The 20,650-nt window shown below is 43.8% G+C and overlaps 1 protein-coding gene and 1 long non-coding RNA gene across 2 annotated transcripts in view; one reads left to right on the top strand and one right to left on the bottom strand.

Moving 5' to 3' along the window:
* The window catches only part of slc35f1 (solute carrier family 35 member F1), a 393,799-nt gene extending 382,718 nt beyond the window's left edge, over positions 1 to 11,081 (bottom strand). Inside the window, exon 1 of the mRNA XM_063033745.1 lies at positions 10,696 to 11,081. Coding sequence (XP_062889815.1) covers positions 10,696 to 11,048 — 353 coding nt within the window. The 5' untranslated portion in view covers positions 11,049 to 11,081. The remainder of the gene's footprint in view (positions 1 to 10,695) is intronic.
* Positions 11,082 to 12,394: 1,313 nt separating this feature from the next.
* Positions 12,395 to 20,650, top strand: part of LOC134358313 (uncharacterized) — a 41,912-nt gene continuing 33,656 nt past the window's right edge. The window contains exon 1 of the long non-coding RNA XR_010020853.1: positions 12,395 to 12,472. This is a non-coding gene — a long non-coding RNA (uncharacterized LOC134358313). The remainder of the gene's footprint in view (positions 12,473 to 20,650) is intronic.

The raw sequence follows: 20,650 nt of genomic DNA, 5'->3' as shown, positions 1-20,650 counted from the left end.
TTAAGGTGCAAAGTGTTCAATGACTTTCAGTGGGAGTAGGCAGGTTCAATGGTTTGGCATGCACTAGATGGGCCAAAGGACCTGTTTCTGTACTGTACTTTTATGACTAGGAGTCTATAATGCACATTAACCAATAGCAATGAGGATAACATCAAAAGGATCTGATTCCACCAAAAACAGCACTGATACAATCTCTGAAGTTTTATTGCTTATGGTAGCGGAATGAAGCAAGGTCATTAGGGAACAGACGCGGTGTAATGAAATATTGAGGAAAAACTACAGAGAAACCTTTATGAAATGTTAATGACAGAGTACATCTGCAGTAAATGGAACCATCCACAGACAGCTTGGGGCACACACATGCACACTGCATCACAGGAATTGGTCACCTTACAGTCATCAACCACTACCACATACATTAAAAGTTTCCATCATCCAGAATGTACAACATCATTTAAATTTGACAATAATAAATGAAATGTCACAAACAAATTGGATTTTAAAATCACACTAAAAGTTGTGGGGAAACCTTAATGTTACAGGAATCTCCATACACTGCAAACCCCAATGTGCACGTTATCCAAACAATACTCTGTACTCTCCGATCTTGGCAATTTACTTGCAAATATTTTGTCACCATACGAGGACACATCATCAGTGTGCTTCAGCTGGTTGATGGTTGGGTTGTGCTGTTCTCTGATTTTGGCAATTTACTTGCAAGGGTCATTACCACACGAGGAGACATCTTTAATATGCAACAACTCAACCGCACCATCAACCACCCAAGCTACACACTTTCTGAATTAATTCCAACTCTGTACTCTATTCTCCTCCAAGAGGATCACAGCTTCGTTGGTTATGTGGAGCAGTCTATGCCCCAAACCTATACTGGTACTGTTCCCCAACTTTTCCTTCACTACAACGACACTACATTGGTGCTGCTTCCTGCACCCATGCTGAGCTCGTCAATTTCATTGGCTTTGCTTCTAACTTCCACCCAGCCCTCAAATTTACTTGGTCCATCTCGGACACTTCTCTCCCCTTTCATGATCTCACGGTTTCCATCTCTGGAGACAGACTGTCCACTAACATCTCCTATAAGCCCACTGAGTTTCATAACTACCTCGACTATACCTTTTCCCACCCTGCCACATGCAAAAATGCCATTCCCTATTCCCAGTTCCTCCGTCTCCGCCACATCTGCTCCCAGGACATCTCAAATATCCTCTTTCTTTAAGGATCGTGGTTTCCCTTCTGCCGTCATCAATGATGCCCTCACCCGCATCCCCTCCATTTCCACACTTCGGCCCTCACCCCATCCTCGCGCCACCACAACAGGGACAGAGTTCCCCTTATCCTCACCTACCACCGCACCAGCCTCTGGATCCAGCAACTTCCGCCACCTTCAACAGGACCCCACCACTAAGTACATCTTTCCCTCTCCACCCCTCTCCGCTTTCTGCAGGGATCGGTCCCTCCGCGACTCCCTGGTCCACACGTCCCTCCCCACAGATCTCCCACCCAGCACTTATCCCTGTAAGCGTAAGTGCTACACCTGTCCCTACACCTCCTCTCTCACCACCATTCATCTCCCCAAACAGTCCTTCCAGATGAGGCAACACTTCACTTGTGAGTCTGTTGGGGTTATCTATTGCATCTGGTGCTCCCGGTGCGGCCTCCTCTACATCGGTGAAACCCAACGCAGATTGGGGGACCGTTTCATCGAGCACCTCCGCTCCATCCGCCACACAGAGAGGATCTCCTGGTTGCCACCCACTTCAACTCTGCTTCCCATTCCCATTCAGATATGTCCATACATGGCCTCCTCTACTGCCATGAGGCTAAACTCAGGTTGGAGAAGCAACACTTCATACACCGTCTGGGTAGTCTCCCACCCCTTGGCATGAACATTGAATTCTCCAACTTCCGGTAATTCCCTCCCCCTCCCTTCCCCTATCCCTATGTCACCCTGCCCCCTCCCCCAGCTGCCTATCACCTCCCTCATGGTTCCACCTCCTTCTACTACCCATTGTGCTTTCCTCTATTCCTTCTTCACCTTTCCTGCCTATCACCTCCCTGCTTCCCCTCCCCCACCCCTTTATCTTTCCCCTTACTGGTTTTTCACCTGGAACCTACCAGCCTTCTCCTTCCCACCCCCCTCCCCACCTTCTTATAGGGCCTCTACCCCTTCCCTCTTCAGTCCTGACAAAGAGTCTTGTCCGAAACATTGACTGTTCGTTTACACGGATGCGGCCCGACCTGCTGAGTTCCTCCAGCGTGTTGTGCGTGTTCCTCCAGAGTGTTGTTTGTTTGGAGGCTTGCATACCTCAGTGACCAGGAAAGCCATGTTGGCTGAAGTCAGGGCTTTACGGTTTGGTTCTCGGTAGGGTTACCCATGCCAAATAGGTCAAAGAGTAGAGGCGAGACTAAAAGTGGTCCAGCAGTACTCCAGGTTTTGGGGTTCAGCTCAGGGTTAACAACCCTGACTGGTAAAACAAAATCGTTATGGAAACAGCAATGAAGAATCCTCCTACATCTGAGTGCAATGGTATTCCAGAGTCTCCAGCCAGGACTTGCATGACTACTTACAGTAGTGAAAACTGAGAGGAAGCTACTGATATGATGAAGATAGGCTGAACACCACCAGAGATAGAAGACCTTCATTGTTGCCCTAAATGCCACAGCGTTGCAAGCAGTAAGTACGCCATTCTAACCAGAAGCAGAAAGAAATGACTTGACTTTTTTAATGCCTAAACCTGCGACTTCAAAACTTTTCTAATGGATCTAAAATTTTGAATGACAGCTAAAGCATACCAACTTATACTGACAAGATTGCCAGGCAATAACTAGCACAGAGAAGGCAATTAAATTCTATAACTAGTGTTGAGTAAACTAGGGATCCAACGGTGGCTTTAAAAGTGGCCAGTAATGGCATTTTTGTCAGCTGCACAGTAATCTAATAGAAAGTGCTTCAATCACAAAAATATTAAGAACTTATGTTGGGAGGTACCAATGCATCTAAAAAGACACAAAGCAGTTAAACTTACTAATAGGAGTCCCATTTCTCTATAGTGTGCTTCTTTACCAAAAACATTGTATTGACACTGAAAACATTTGCAGTCATTGACCAGTGTACTTTCAGAGAAAAATTAATTTAGAATATACAACAGTACAACACAGAAACAGGCCCTTCCGGCCATCAATGTCGTGCTGAACCAATTAAATTAGTAGTCAAGTGGCCAACTAAATTAATCTCTTCTGCTTCCACAATGTCCATATCCTTCCATTTTTCTCACATCTGTGTGCTCATGTAAACTTCTATTAAAAGTTCCTAAAGTTTCTGCCTCCACCACTCCAGGCAGCACATTCCAGGCACTCAGCATTCTCTGTTAAAAATTTACCCCTCACATCTCCTTTCAAATTACTCCCTTCGGCCTTAAATGCATGCCCTTTGGTATTAGACACTTCAACCCTTGGAAAAAGATATTGCCTGTCCACTATTTATGTCTCTCAAAATAAACAGAATTTTAGGATAAACTGCACAGGAACCCCAAACTGGTTACTGGTGTCAAAGTTGACATATTGTACGTCTTTCTAATCAAGAGTTGAAATTGCATCAATAAATACCAAAAAACTACTCTTCGACAAAACAACTAAGGCATAGAAGGCTGTCAATCAACTAATAGCAAATGGGATTAATACAGATAGGTACTCGATGGTCATCTAAAGGGCCTACTGGATATAAATATCTGTACTCTATATAACATGGCAGGTGACAGGGTGCAAAATTCGTCTCTACCAAAGGAGGTATAAAGTGCTCCTTCCATCCACCAGCCTGTAGGTCACCCCTGGACAAGTTGTAGCAGCTGCTTAACATCCCCAACCCCCAAATCAGGATCACATGAAGTCATGGGAACAGGTTGTATGTACGAGCAGCCAGTGCATATCACAAGTCCTGGTTATGCGACCACTGACACTAGACAAACAATCCCTTAAGATCATTTGAATAACTGGGGTCACCCGTCTTGTGAAGACACTGCCCAGAAGGCAGCAATGGAAAACCACTTCAGTAGAAATATTTGCCAGCAACAATTGTAGCCATGATCAGCCATGTCAAACGACATAGTTCATAATGATGATGATAACAATAATATAAGCATGCTTTTTATGTTTCTTAGGATGAACAATCTGTTGCTATATAAACATAATTTTGCAGATGCTGGAAATCCAAAGCATCACACACATAAAGCTGAAGGAACTCAGCAGGTCAGTCAGCCTTCATGAGTGAGACCCCTCTTCAAGATTAGAAAGGAAGGAGGGAAAATGCCAAAAATAAAAAGGTGGAGGAGGAGAAGGAGGATAGCTAGAACGTGATAGGTGAAGCCAGGTAGGTGGGAAAGGTAGAGGGGTGGAGATAAATGAATCTGATAGGAGAGGAGAGTGAACCATGGGAGAAAGAGAAGGAGGAGGGGCACCACAGGAAGGAAGGTGATAGGCAGCTGAGGAGAGGAAAGAGACCAGAGTGGGGAACAGAAGAAGAGGAGAGGGGGGAAGGGAATGTTTTAAACCTGAAGGAGAAATCAATATTCATGCCATCAGGTTGGAGGCTACCCAGACAGAATACAAAGTGTTGCTCCTCCACTATGAGGGTGGCCTCCACTATGAGGGTGGCCTCCTCATGGCACAACATGTCAGAATGGGAATGGGAATTATAATATTTAGCCATCTCTAAGTTACTCTTTTGGCAGATGGAGCGGAGGTACTCAATGAAGCAGTCCCCCAAGTTACGAAGGGTCTTCCCAATGTAGAGGCCGCATTGTGAGCATTGGACACAAAAGATGCCCCCCCCCCCAGCAGATTCAACGGTGAAGTATTGCCTCACCTGAAAGGACTGTTTGGGGCCCTAAACATGGGAGATGGAGGACTGAATGGGCAGGTGTACATTTCGGCCTCTTGCAGGATTAAGTCCCATGAGGGAGATTAGTGGGGAGGGCCAAATGGAGAAAGGAATTGCATTGTGGGAAGCGGAGAGTAGGGCGATGGGGGGGGGAGGGAAGAGGTAAGGATGTGCCTGGTGGTAGGGTCCCTTTGGAGATGGCGGAAGCTACAGGGAATGATGTGTTGGATGCAGAGGCTCATCAGGTGTTAGGTAAGGAGAAGAGCAACTCTATCACAGGAAGATGGGTGAGCGCAGATATCCATGAAATAGAGGAGATGTGGGTGAGGGCAACATCTGTTCCATTACTCGTAACAGATCTGAACTTACAAAAACCTAATCATGTTTCCAAATGTACACATTATTTAGTCACTACCAGAAAGCCAGATATCATAATATGAAAATTTAATTTGCATTCCCATTAATACATCTGGGACCATATGAAAAAAAAATACTGACTTTGAAGATATTTTCCTCACTATTAAAGAACTACCCACTTCAGTGTGAATCCATATTCATGCAGTTTACTTCTGCACTGCCAAATTACCTCAGTTTTTCACACGTTGCCTCAATGACCTAATGCTAATAAACTCTACTTGATTTAGTAACTTAATAAACACATTTCTGCTGTTGCCCTTTTCACATACGTCAGCGATTCCACAAATATGACTTCTCAGCTTTTTGAAGAATTGTATACTATTTGTCTGTTCAGACTTGGATTTTTCCTAGCCATAAAAAAAAATGAAAGACCATAAGATATAGGAACAGATTTAGCCATTTGGCCCACTGGGTCTACTCTGCCATTTCTTGATGGCTGATCCATTTTTCCTCTCAGCCACAATCTCCTGCCTTCTGCCCTTATCCCTTCATGCCCTGACTGATCAAGAATCTATCAACTTTTGCCTTAAATATCCATGAGACTTGGCCTCCACAGCTGCCTGTGGCAACAAAGTACCACAGATTCACCACTCTCTGGCTAAAGAAATTCTTCTTCATCTCCATTCTATAAACACGCCCCTCTATTCTCAGGCTGTGTCCTCTGATTTTAGACTCATCCACCACAGGAAACATCCTTTCCACATCCACTCTATCAAGGCCTTTCACCATTCGATAGGTTTCAATGAGGTCACTCTCATTCTTCTGAACTCTAATGAGTGTAGACCCAGAGCCATCAAACACTCTTCATATGACAAGCCATTCAATCCTGGAATCATTTTCATGAACCCTCTTTGAACCCTCTCCAGTTTCAGCACATCCTTTCTAAGATAATAGGCCCAGAACTGCTCATAATACTCCAAATGAGCCTACACCAGAGTTTTATAAAGTCTCAACATTACATCCTTGCTTTTGTTTTCTAGTCCTCTTGAAATGAAAACTAACATCGCATTTGCCTTCCTCACCACAGACACAGAAAGCAAATTTTCCTATATGGACGGTAATAAACAGTCAACATTATGGGTCAAGATCCCAAGATTCTTAGCCAGAAGCATTGACAGTTTATTTCCTTTCATAGATGCTGTCTGAATGCTGAGTACCTCCAGCATGTTGCTCCCGATTTTCAGCATCTGCAGAATCGCTTGTGCCTATGGAATTTCCTAATTTACATAAGAAATGAAAAATGCATAAATATGGGGGGATCTGATTGAAACGTATAAGATCCTAAAGGGATTGGACAGGCTAGATGCAGGAAGATTGTTCCCAATGTTGGGGAAGTCCAGAACGAGGGGTCACAGTTTGAGGATAGAGGGGAAGCCTTTTAGGACCCAGATTAGGAAAAACTTCTTCACACAGAGAGTGGTGAATCTGTGGAATTCTCTGCCACAGGAAACAGTTGAGGCCAGTTCATTGGCTATACTTAAGAGGGAGTTAGATATGGTCCTTGTGGCTACGGGGGTCAGGGGGTATGGAGGGAAGGCTGTGGTGGGGTTCTGAGTTGGATGATCAGCCATGATCATAATAAATGGTGGTGCAGGCTCGAAGGGCCAAATGGCCTACTCCTGCACCTATTTTCTATGTTTCTATGTTCACTTCCTAAAGCAAAAATCTAATTACGTGTCATCATCTTCACTGAGGAATACAAATTGTTCCACGGAAGCTGTGAGCCTGTGTATTTACATGCTACAAAACAATATGCCAAGAAATCAAAAAATCTATTGTTCCGTACTTCCTTAGAAGTATTAACAACTGTCTATGGAAATTCCAATCAATTAAGAACAATTCTTGACTAAGAAGCTTGGTTACACCTATTGCTCCCCTTTTAGACTAATAAACTGAGGTCCTGACATGACTAATTTCAACAATCCAATGGTGGTGTAGTGGCACAGCAGTGGACTTCGAGACGAATGGTCCTGGGTTCAAATCCAGCCAGCATGCTTTCTATCTGTGTGAATTGAGCTAGCAATTTGGCCTCATCAAATAATGGAAAAATGCCAAGGAAACAGCAAAAGATGCCGCCCGATGCACCACAAGGCACGAAAAAGAACACTAAGAGTAATACTGTCATGTTTAAAAGCTATTGGTTTATTATTGTAACATATACCAAGATATAGTGAAAGCTTGTCTTGCGTACTGTTCAAATCATTGCATGGTGCATTGAGCTAGAATAAGGTAACGCCATAGGAATGCAGAAGGGAGTGCAAAAGCGACTGAAAAAACAGTGCCGGCAAATAATAAAGGGCAAGGTTGCAATGAGGTTGATTGTGAGGCCAAGAGTCCATCTTATCACACAAGAAGTCATTTCAAGAGTCTGATAACAGTAGGATAGAAGCTGTCCTTGATCTCTTTCAGGCTTTTGTATCTTCTGTCTGATGGGAGAGGGGAGAAGAGAGAAAGTTTGGGTGGGGTCTTTGATTATGCTGGCTGTTTTACTGAGGCAGTGAGTAGCACAGACACAGTCCATAGAGGTGAGGCTGGTTCTTGTGATCTGTTGATTCAGGATAGTCTTTCACACCTAATGCTCTTCTGAAGAAGGCATTAGCATGGTTGTGTGAAGATGACAGTTGAACTGATCACCTCTTATTAGTCACGTCTGCCTCACAGTGATTGGACAAATCTGCAATGAAACACGCAAGCTTATGTGTTTGATGGCAAAAAGAATTTTTCCAACCATAATATATGGAGAACTTTCCAAAATACAAGGGGAAATAGTACATCACAAATAAACTAAAAATCTTTTTTTTTAAATGAAAAGTTCCAAACACTGGTAAGTATCATGAATTCCCATGCAAGAGCACACAAAACATTCCTGATCACTGGATGTGAACTTCAAAGATCACAACACCACATCATCTACAACAGATCTACCCAAATACTGTGCATGGTTTACAATTTTTTTAGCTATACTTCAACAATGCAATGTATTAAACTTAATTTCTTTAAGCTCCATTTGAAACTCAGTTTATCAACCATGATGCACTGACATTCAGAAATCTTGAACAGGACCCATGCGAGCTCGATTTCAATGTTTAAGAGAAGTTTGGATAGGGACATTGGATGGCAGGGATATGTTGGGCTATGGTCCCTGTGCAGGTCGATGGGAGCAGACATTTTAAGTTGTTTGGCCCAGGCTAAATGGGCTGAAGGGCATGTTTCTGTGCTCTACTTTTCTATGAGTCTATGACTGTTGACAACAGCTCTTTCCAAAGGCAACATTGCTGGTGTCAAAATTCTGGAATGATCCAAACTCCTGAAGTAGCCATTGTTTCTGTTTTGAACGGGCTGAAGGCTACGTTTGTCAAACCAGAAGAAAACTTTATTCCTTATGAATGGAAACTCTCACTGCCCATTGATTGAACAAGTTTACTGTTTTTTTTATTACTGCCTGTAATGCCACTGGCATTTAGGGCAGTAATGAAGGTCCTCCATCTCTGGCGGTGTTCAGGGCTTCCTTCATCATGTCAGTAGTTTCCTCTTGGCTTTCACTACTGTCAGTCATGCAAGTCCCAGCTGGAGGCTCAGGAATACCAGAGGTAGAAGGATTCTTCATTGCTGTTTTCATAACAATTTTGTTTTACCATTCAGGGTTGTTAGCCATGGGTAAACAACCAAACCCGGAGGACCAGCTTACCGTTACTGTTCTATTTACCTGTGCTGCACACTTCACAGGCATGTTGAGTTATATTTGATTAACTCATTTGTGGTAATATTTTGTTTAATGTACCCTGTGTGATTATGATTGATTATATATATATATATATATAGTGTGGGTGCACCATGGTGCAGAAAAATGTTTCATTTGGTTGTATAAAATGTACAGTCAGTTGACAACGTAACGTCAGGTTTTTGCTAGACTCTGAGCTTTTGGAAACTTATTTGATGCTAAGCTTTCGCTCATAGCAGTCCATATCCAGTTATGCAAATCAGTGTTTATTTGAAACAGAGACGTTAAAAAATCATGTTGTTTTAGGAAGGAGCATGGAAATTGATCAATATTCTTTACTGTTCCTGCAGGACAGAATTGGATTATTCTCATTTCTTCCCCAGCCCTTTTCTTTATTGTCAAATGTGAAATTCTCCAATAATAAATCAGTTGCAGGAGAGTTTTAATGGGAAAAATAGACGCGTAGATAAACTCTGGGGAAATAACCTATTGACAGTGTAAGGCGTTTCGAATGATGTTTTAATTATCAGTTATTCGTGAGTTATAACTGTACCCTTCAAGGCAATTCCAATACATCAATAACTACACCCGAACAATGGAGTCTATCATACTCGGCACGTTCCCCACATAGCCCATTGGCATGGCCAAAATGGATACTTTTTTAAAAAAAAAATCTGGTTTAGACAAATGCCTCGAAAACATATGACACAAATACGCATGCAAAATAAAATTTAGATTGGGCAGTGTCCACATCATTGCACACGCAAAGAAATACTATTACAGTGCGAAGAAAGGGCTGAGAATATCCCTATCGTGTGTCCGTGTCCGTGCTTTGCTTGTTCTGAAGTAATGTGTCTTTTGTTTTAAGAGCTTCGAACTTACAGGAATAATGCAAGATATACTGACGGACGTTTAGTCGAGTTCGACCAGGGTTTTGTTTTCCCCAGACGGGGAGAACCTCCACCACCTCTCTCGCCTGTCTGACGGGTGCACCCTTCCACAGCCAGCGATGAAAGGGAAATAGACAGCTCACAAAGAGCATTAGTGATCATCGCCGGCTTTCGGCTTCCTACCCACAGTCTCGAAAGGGGCACTTGAACAAAAAAAAATACACTGACGATTCTAACTCAGATAATCTCGCTGTAGTGAAGTCCAAGCTAAATGCACCTCAATGTAACAACATTTTTTTTAAAAAAAGAGCGTATCTTTCCATCAACCGTAAGTCAATTGAAGCACCGCTCAGTATCCACAAACAATTGCCAATCACTGGCATAATAATGAAGTGGGTCGAAGGTATTGAAGGGATGCTGAAGCACAACTCGTCTGTTGAATTTCAACTGAATTCGATGCAACAGGATATTCAAGGAATATAACTAGTGTGAGCGTCTCTTCGCACCGCGGTGACTCTAAATGTGACACAAACTGAGGGGGAGGTAGATGAAGAACGGCTATGTTCATAATTATAAGGAGGCGACAACTTTTTCCCCCCCGGTTGGCGACGGAGCCGGAGGAGCCCGGTACAGCAGCAGCTGAGAGCGAGTGTGACCAGTTACCTGATTCACTGCGGGTCTCTTTGAGAGAGACTTGGTGGAGTGGGAGGTCTTTTGAGGCTGGACGGGACTCTCCCTGAGAGGGGCGGGGGTTGAGGTTGGTTTCTTACCTTGTGAATACTTTTCTTATCCTCTGCAGCAGGGTGGGCGATGCGTTGATGGCCTCGGCTGGGATGTTCTCGATGGTGGCAACATGATTGCGCTGCTCGGGGATCATTGCTGGATTAAAATGCAGGGAACATCCTGCAGCGCCGGGACCGATGGTGGGGAGCCGGTTGCACTGAATGCGCCCTCGCCCTCTTCCCCGCCGAGCCGCCGGCGCTGGGACTCGAGCACCGAACTGAAGCGGAGACGAGGGGCTGAGAGGCTGTTGGCAGAGAATGTGAGGCGGATGAGCCAACACCTGCTCTGGATGAGCTGAGTTTCTCGTTCCCTCCGGCAGGGGGGGAATTCTTCCCTCCATCCGCCTGGTTCACGGACACCTGGGACTTGTAGTCAGCGTCTGCTCGGTTATCTCACTCTTTAAACCACGCCCCGGCCGAGGACGCACACCGCCTCCCCATCCCCATCCTCTTCCCATTCTCAGCCCTAACCTTCCTGGCAATCGTTCAAAATAAGAGCTGACTGGCTTTTAACCATGCTTTTTCCCCCTGACTTATAAACTGTTATGCAGGACACAATTAGCTCAGGTGTGGTTGAGTGTGTGTGTGTGTATGTGTATGTGTGTGTGGGTGTGTGTGTGTGTGTGTGTGTATGTGTGTGTGTGTTCGTTCTGCAAAGCAGTTCTTGAGTTTATGCCGCCGTCTGGAGTCTCACAATTAAAACTAGTTGTGTTGAAAGGCCATTGACCCCAAGTCTTAATTTGATATTTATCGTGCCATCGATGCTGCCTAAACTGCTGAATACTTACAGGATTTACAATATATGTCAATGATCTGGACTACGTTATTAATGGATTTGTGGCTAAATTTGTCGATAATACAAAGATGGGGGGGAGGAGCTATTATTTAGATTATTATTTAGATGGGGAGAGAATTCAAAATGCAGAGATGTAAATGGACTTGGGAGTCCTTGTGCAGGATACCCTAAAGGTTAACCTCCAGGTTGAGTCGGTTGTGAAGAAGGCGAATGCAATGTAGGCATTCATTTCTAGAGGTATAGAATATAAGAGCAGGGATGTTTTGTTGAGGCTCTATAAGGCACTAGTGGGACCACACTTGGAGTACTGTGTGCAGTTTTGGGCTCCTTATTATAGAAAGGATATACTGACATTGGAGAGGGTTCAGAGAAGATTCACGAGAATGATTCCAGGAATGAAAGGGTTCTGTATGAGGAACGTCTGGCAGCTCTTGGGCTGTATTTCCTGGAGTTCAGGAAAATGAGGGGGGATCTCATAGAAACATTCTGAATGTTAAAAGGCCTGAACAGATTAGATATGGCAAACTTATTTCCCACCGTAGGAAATTCTAGCAAAAGGATTGTAAGGGATAAAATTGGTTCTCTTGAAGATCAGAGTGGTCAGCTATGTGCGGAACCAAAGGAAACTGGGGAGATCTTACATAGGTTTTTTGCGTCTGTGTTTACTAAGGAAACTGGCATGAAGTCTATGGAATTAAGGGAAACAAGTAGTGAGATCATGGAAACTGTACAGATCGAAAAGGAGGAGGTCCTTGCTGTCTTGAGGAAAATTAAAGTGGATAAATCCCCGGGACCTGACAGAGTGTTCCCTCAGACCTTGAAGGAGACTGGTGTTGAAATTGCGGGGCCCTGGAAGAAATATTTAAAATGTCGCTGTCTACAAGTGAAGTGCCGGTGGATTGGAGAGTGGCTCATGCTGTTCCGTTGTTTAAAAAAGGATCGAAAAGTAATGCTGGAAATTATAGGCCGGTAAGTTTAACGTCGGTAGTAGGTAAGTTATTGGAGGGAGTACTAAGAGACAGAATCTACAAGCATTTGGATAGACAGGGACTTATTAGGGAGAGTCAACATGGTTTTGTGCTTGGTAGGTCATGTTTGACCAATCTATTGGAGTTTTTCGAGGAGGTTACCAGGAAAGTGGATGAAGGGAAGGCAGTGGATATTGTCTACATGGATTTCAGTAAGGCCTTTGACAAGGTCCCGCATGGTAGTTAGGGAAATTCGGTCGCTAAGTATACATGGAGAGGTGGTAAATTGGATTAGACATTGACTCAATGGAAGAAGCCAAAGAGTGGTAGTAGAAAATTGCTTCTCTGAGTGGAGGCCTGTGACTAGTGGTGTGCCACAGGGATCAGTGCTGGGTCCATTGTTATTTGTCATCTATATCAATGATCTGGATAATAATGTGGTAAATTGGATCAGCAAATTTGCTGATGATACAAAGATTGGAGGTGTAGTAGACAGTGAGGAAGGTTTTCAGAGCCTGCAGAGGGACTTGGACCAGCTGGAAAAATGGGCTGAAAAATGGCAGATGGAGTTTAATACAGACAAGTGTGAGGTATTGCACGTTGGAAGGACAAACCAAGGTAGAACATACAGGGTTAATGGTAAGGCACTGAGGAGTGCAGTAGAACAGAGGGATCTGGGAATACAGATACAAAATTCCCTAAAAGTGTCGTCACAGGTAGATAGGGTCGTAAAGAGAGCTTTTGGTACATTGGCTTTTATTAATCAAAGTACTGAGTATAAGAGCTGGAATTGTTATGATGAGGTTGTATAAGGCATTGGTGAGGCCGAATCTGGAGTATTGTGTTCAGGTTTGGTCACCAAATTACAGGAAGGATATAAATAAGGTTGAAAGAGTGCAGAGAAGGTTTACAAGGATGTTGCCGGGACTTGAGAAACTCAATTACAGAGAAAGGTTGAATAGGTTAGGACCTTATTCCCTGGAGTGTAGAAGAATGAGGAGAGATTTGATAGAGGTATATTAAATTATGATGGGTATAGATAGAGTGAATGCAAACAGACTTTTTCCACTGAGGCAAGGGGAGAAAAAAACCAGAGGACATGGGTTAAGGGTGAGGGGGGAAAAGTTTAAAGGAAACATTAGGGGGTGCTTCTTCACACAGAGAGTGGTGGGAGTATGGAATGAGCTGCCAGATGAGGTGGTAAATGCAGGTTCTTTTTTAACATTTAAGAATAAATTGGACAGATACATGGATGGCAGGTGTATGGAGGGATATGGTCCGTGTGCAGATCAATGGGACTAGGCAGAAAATGGTTTGGCACAGCAAAGAAGGGCCAAAAGGCCTGTTTCTGTGCTGTAGTTTCTATGGTTTCTATGGTTAAGCGGGCACAATTTCAGGATTGAATGACGTCCTTTTAGAACTGAGATGTGAAGAAATTACTTTAGTCAGAGGGTGGTACATCTGTGGAATTTGTTGCCACGAGTGGCTGTGGAGGCCAAGTCATTCGGTGTATTTAACGCAGAGATAGATAGGTCCTTGATTAGCTAGGGTGAAAGCAGGGGAGTGGGGATGACTGGAAGAATTGGCTCAGCCCATCATTTAATGGTGGAACAGACTTGATGGGCCAAATGGCCTACTTCTGCTCTATATCCTATGGTCTTATAGGATTTTTCAGTCTTTTTCCCCCTCTCTATATTCCAGGTTGCTACTTCTATGTGTATCTTTAACGGGGGAACATTCTAAAGAGGAAAAAAAGTCAGGCAGATCTTTGGGAACACAAACTGTGAGAAACAACAGGCCGCACATGCTGGAATCTGAGACAATAGACAATGCTGGAGGATCTCAGCAGGCCGAACAGCATCTCTGGTGGGCTGCGGTCCAGGTGAAGGGACTCAATCTGAAACATGGACAATCCACTCCTTCCAAATATACAAAATTTTGGAGGGTATACCTCGGGTAAATGCAAGCGTGCTTTTTTCCCCATGGAGGTTGGATGGGGCTACAAGAGGTCATGGATTAAGAGTGGAAAGGTAAAAACTTTAAGGGGACCATGAAAGGAAACTTCAGTCAGAGGGTCTGAAGAGTGTGGAATGAGCTGCCAGCGCAAGTGGTGCTTGTGAGCTCGACTTAGATTAGATTTAGATTAGATTCAACTTTATTGTCATTGTGCCGAGTGCAGATACAAAGCCAATGAAATGCTTTTAGCATCTGACCAGAAATGCAAAGAATAGTGTTATTTACAAAATAACTGCGAATAAAAGAAGTGCTACAGCACACAAATGTAAAAGTACTGAGACAGTACAATATGGGTGCAATACTGCTTAGCGCTGTGATGAGAGGTTCAGCAGGGTCACAGCCTCAGAGAAGAAGATCTTCCTGTGCCTGCTGGTGCGGGAATGGAGGCTCCTGGAGCGCCTACCAGATGGGAGGAGAGTAAAAAGTCCATGGTTAGGGTGAGATGCATCCTTGATAATGCTTTTCGCCCTGCCCAGGTAGCGTTTATGGTAGATGTTTTCAATGGTGGGCAATTGGGTGCCGATAATCCACTGGGCAGTTTTCACTACACGCTGGAGTGCTTTGCGGTCCGATACGGGACAATTGCCATACCACACTGAGATACAGTTGGTGAGTATGCTCTCAATGGTACAGCGGTAAAAGTCTGTCAGTACTTCAATGTTTAAGTGAAGTTTGGATGGGAACATGGATAGTAGACGTATGGAGGGCTATGGTCCCAGTGCAGGTCGATGGGAGTAGGCAGTTTAAAAGGTTTTGGCATGGACTAGATGGGCCGAAGGGTCTGCTCCTGTGCATACTCTACTTTTCTATGACTCTTTGACTAGATTCTGCCTGTCCTCAGAGTCCCTCCAGCATTTTGTTTGTTACTTCTTGCTTCAGGTCCTTAGAACAGAAAATATCAGTTGCAGTGCAATGAGGTGGATGTGGAGAACAAAGAGGATGTCTGTGATGGGGGAGACTAAAGGGTTAGATTGGTAACAACTGAGGGAGAGTGAAGATGCCTTGTTAATGGCAACCAATCTGTAGAGAATGAGGGGGGAGAGTCTCATTGAAACCTGCCAAATATTGACATGAAGAGGATGTTTCCTATAGTCCAGGGGTCAAAGGCCGGTGGGAACAGCCTCAGAATGGAGGTATGTCCCTTTAGAACAAAGATGAGGAGGAATTTCTTTAGCCAGAGGGTGGTGAGTTTGTAGAATTCATTGCCATACATGGCTGTGGAGACTGTGCCAAGTCATTTGGTATATTTAAAGTGGAGGTTGGTAAGTTCTTGATTAGTAAGGGTGTCAGAGGTTATAGGAAAAGACAGGAGTGGGATAATAAATCAGCCATAATGGAATGGTGGAGCAGCCTTGATGGCCCGAATGGCCTAATTCTGCGCTGATGTATTATCGCTGCCTGGGCAGGGCGAAAAGCATTATCAGGGATGCATCTCACCCTAGCCATGGACTTTTTGCTCTCCTCCCATCCGGTAGGTGCTACAGGAGCCTCCGCTCTCGCACCAGCAGGCACAGGAAGAGCTTCTTCCCTGAGGCTGTGACACTACTGAACGTCTCATCACAGCGCTAAGCAGTATTGCATTAATATTGTACTGTCTCAGTACTTTTACATTTGTGTGCTGTAGCACTTTTTTTATTCGGAGTTATTTTGTAAATAACACTATTCTTTGCATTTCAGGTCAGATGCTAAGTGCATTTCATTGGCTTTGTATCTGTACTCGGCACAATGACAATAAAGTTGAATCTAATCTAAAGCTAATCTAAATTGAGCTCACAAGCACCACTTGCGCTGGCAGCTCGTTCCACACTCTTCCACACTTCTTATGAAAAAAAAACAATTGCTGGAATTGTCCAGCACAAAACAGTGATGTTGCTTGAAATAAAGGAGAAAGCTAGGATAATTAAGCAGTTGCAAGCAACATCCGCAGATGAACAAAAATACTGAGTTACATTGGGACTCCATAAAGATTAAAAAAGTAAAATTCTGCAGTGCTGGAAATCTGAAATAAAAACTGAAAGTGTGGGGCACTCAGCAAGCCAGGCAGCATCTGCAGAGGAAGAAATAATTGATGCATATTCCAAAACTCATACTCATCCCCCACCGCACCTAGAATAGTCATTGACACAAAATACCAGCCCTGCTCAGCCACACCACCCTCTGACATCTGATCTGTGGAGCATTCCCAGTATTCCCTGCTCTTGTTTCAGCTCAAGCATCTCATTACTTCCAGAATTTCTGGTTTTTATTTCAGATCTACGATATCTGCAGTTGTTTAAAAATTAATGCACTTAAATGTCATTTACTTTTCCTCATACATTTGCAGATTATAGAAGAATGATTGAAATTTTCCTTTAAAAATTTCTGTTCCTTAAAAAATCTCTGTTCATTTTCCTTAAAAAATAATTTAAATTTTTGATATCAACTTGAGTCAAGCACTGCTATTTTTGTTCATAGTTGGTGGCATAGAATCATAGATCAGTACAGCACAGAAACACATCCTTCAGCACATCTGGTCCATGCTGAGCTATTACTCTGCCTAATCTCATCATCCTGCAAACAAGTCATAGCCCTCTATACAGTTCCAATCCATGTACCTATCCAAATTTCTCCTAAATGTTGAAAATGAACACTTCCACTGGCATTTTGTTAAGTTTTGGTACATTTTCCAGAATATGACACTGTCTGGCAACATTATCACCTTCTGCTGCACATCTGGTTTAGGATTGGATGGTTTATTGAATAAGACATAAGCAAATTGCAAAAACCTGTGAATTATGTTAAATGTCACTGCCACTACGTTAGATGCAACCAGTCAGGGCAACTCAGAAATGTATACCTACAAAGATCTATGGGGATATATCATCTAATATCATGGCCAGACTTTTCTTCACTCTATCATTTGCATTGATCCTGATGCTATTCAGGAGTGCCAAGAATTTTTATAGGCATCTGTTAGTCTCGTGAGACCATGGATTTGCACCTTGGAAGGTTTCCAGGGCGCAGGCCTGGGCAAGGTTGTATGGAAGACTGGCAGTCGCCCATGCTGGGGGTCTCCCCTCTCCACGCCAGCAATGTTGTCCAAGGGAAGGGGACTAGGCCCAATACAGCTTGGCACTGGTGTCGTCACAGAGCAATGTGTGATTAAGTGCCTTGTTCAAGGACACAACACGCTGCCTCAGCTGAGGCTTGAACTAGCAACTTTCAGATCACTAGACCGATGCCTTAACCACTTGGCCACACACCAACACAGTGCCAAGAGTAAATCTAGCTTTATCTAAAACAGAAGGACCAACATACAAAGTTGCAACAGAAGACTAAACTCAGTGGACACTTTCTTAGATACCTCCTCTATCTAATGAAGTGGGCACTGGGGAGATGGCTCTGGTCTTCTGCTGTAGCATTCAATATACTTCAAGGTTCAATATGTTGTGCGTTCAGTGATGTTCTACTGAACACCACTTTAGTACGCATGGTTTTTTGAATTACTGTCATAGAGCTGCAGAAAACTACAGTAGAGAAACAGACCCTTCAGCCCATCTAGTCCATGCAGAACCTTTTAAACTGCCTAGACCCACCAAGACCATAGCCCCCAATACCACTCTCAGCCATGTAACTAAACAAACTTCTCTTAAACATTGAAATCAAAATTGCATTTACCTCTTGCGCTGGCAACTCGTTCCACACTCTGAGTGAAGAAGTTTCCCCTCATGCTCTCCTTAAACATTTCACCTTTCAACTTTAACCCATGACCTCTCATTATAGTCCCACCCAACGTCAGTGGGAAAAGCCTGCTTGTAATTACCCAACCTAACCCCTCATAAATTTGTATACCTCTATAAAATCTCCCCTCAAACTTCTATGTTCTACGGAATAAAGTTTTAACCTATTCAATCTTTCCTTATAACTCATGTCCTCCACAGCCAGCAACATCATTGTAAATATTCACTGTACTCTTTCAATTTTATTTGCATCTGTAACACGCTGTAAGGTTTCACTGCCAATGTAATGGCTTCTCTGTAATGTTCCGCTGCTGAGGCAATGGTTTCTCTGTAGCAGCAATGTTTGGGTTACGACTAGAGATAACAGGGTATGTTAGCCAATGAGCAAGATGTTGTTCCTGCTTATGTGTCTGGGAGCCGGGAATTCACAGTCTTTTGCCGGAGAGAGATGAGGAGAGAAGACGCGAAAGGAGAGAGTTTGTAGACCACTGGACAGACTGGGCTTGGGGTGAGGGTCAGAAGGTCAACAACGATCGGAGGAGGTCAATGGTGGACAAACGGCCTTATCAGTGAGCTCTAATGTTGCGCATTAGACTGTTTCGTGAGAATGGGCCCCTTTTCTTTTTTTCCTTTACTAACTATATAGTTAAATTAAGAATTATAAAGCTCAATCGTTTATTCGCATATTATGTACTGTTTGTTATTTTGTGGTACTGATTTGTAATGGGGACACATCGTGTAGCATCCACCCAAACAAATTTTCTTAAATTTGGCCAGGCTGGGAGGGGGGCTATCACCTCCTATATTGAGCCGCTAGCCAAATCGAGAGTTACACATCTTTCCTGTAGGTAGGTGACCCAAACTGCACACAATACTCCAAATTAGGTCTCACAAACGTCTTATACAACTTCAATACTAACATCCCACCTCCTGTGCTCAATACTTTGCTCTATGAAGGCCAATGTGCAAAAAGCTTTCCTGGTACCTCTGTCAACCTGTGATGCCCCTTTCAATAAATTATGGACCTGTATTCCCTGGTCCCTAGTCCCTTTGTTCTATGACATTCCTCAGTGCTCTAATATTCACTATGCAAGACTTACCCTGGTTGGTCCTCCCAAAGCACAACGCCTCATATTTGACTGCATTAAAGATCCACCTGTCACTTTTCAGCCCATTTTTCCAGCTAGTCCAGATCCTGCTGCAAGTTTTGATAGTGTTTCTCGCTTTCCACTACACCCCCAATCTTTTGTCATCCACAAATTTGCTGATCCAGTTAAACACATATCAACCAGGTCATTGATATAGATGATAAACAACAACAGACACAGCACTAATCCCTGTGGCACACTACTAGTCACAGGCCTCCAGTCAGAGAGACAGCCCTCTGCTACCACTCTCTGGCTCCTCCCACAAAGCCAATGTCTAATCCAATTTACTCCCTCATCTTGAATACCAAGCATCTGAACCATCTTGACCAACCTCCAAAAGGCCTTGCTAAAGTCCAGGTAGACAACGTCCACTGCCTTGCCTTCATCAACTTTCCTGGTACCTTCCACAAAAGCACTGTAAGACCTACCTTGCACAATACCATCCTAATCCGTCCCTATCTATCCAAATACTTATCTATCTGGTCACATAACTCTCCCACTACTGATGTCAGGCTCACCGGCCTATAATTTCCTGGTTTATTCTTAGAGCATTTCTTAAGCAGCGGAACAACATTAGCCATCTTCCCTTCGTCCAGTACCTCACCTGTTGTTAAGGATGATTTAAATATCTCTACTAGACCCTCTGGAATTTCCTCCCACAGGGCCCAAGGGAGTACCTTGTCAGGCCCTGGGGATTTGTCCACACTAATTTACCTCAAGGCAGCAAACACTTCATCACCTGTCCCGCTGCTGCTTTGTCTCACTTCTATAGACTCTGTGTCCTTCACCTCCCCCATCTCTTTTGGCTCCACACATTGATTACAATTCTGATCTTCCAGAAGACCAGTTTTGTCCCTTGCAATCCTTTTGCTCCGAACATATCTGCTGAAGCCCTTAGGATTCTGCTAGAGCAGACAAGGTGAAGGAGAATCCTAAGGAGCTTTGACCAGTGACCCATCGGAGGAATCAGAAGCTTGAGAGGACGTAAATCTCTCAGGTTCACTGATCAACCATTAAAGGCAGCCACTTGCAGCACTTTTGGAGCTTTGAGCAGTAGCCAATCAGCATTTGGGATTGATCTAGCGCAAAAAAAATTAAAGTAAGGCAGGGGCAAGTGGAGCGGCCATCATCGCAGTGGCCATCATTGGAGTGGACAGAGTTAGAGTGGAGATTTTGAGGCTTTAGGTCTTCGAGCTTTCAGTGAAGAGAGACTTCAGTCAAAAACAAACAGTGCAGGTAGAGGTTCTCTCCCCCACCTTTACATTTGCTCAGCTAGGACAGTAGAGATGCCAGACA

The sequence above is a fragment of the Mobula hypostoma genome, chromosome 2 (assembly GCF_963921235.1).
Source record: "Mobula hypostoma chromosome 2, sMobHyp1.1, whole genome shotgun sequence".
NCBI lineage: Eukaryota > Metazoa > Chordata > Chondrichthyes > Myliobatiformes > Myliobatidae > Mobula > Mobula hypostoma.
Note: the sequence above shows the minus strand (reverse complement) of the source record. Positions and strands in the feature narration are given on the sequence as shown.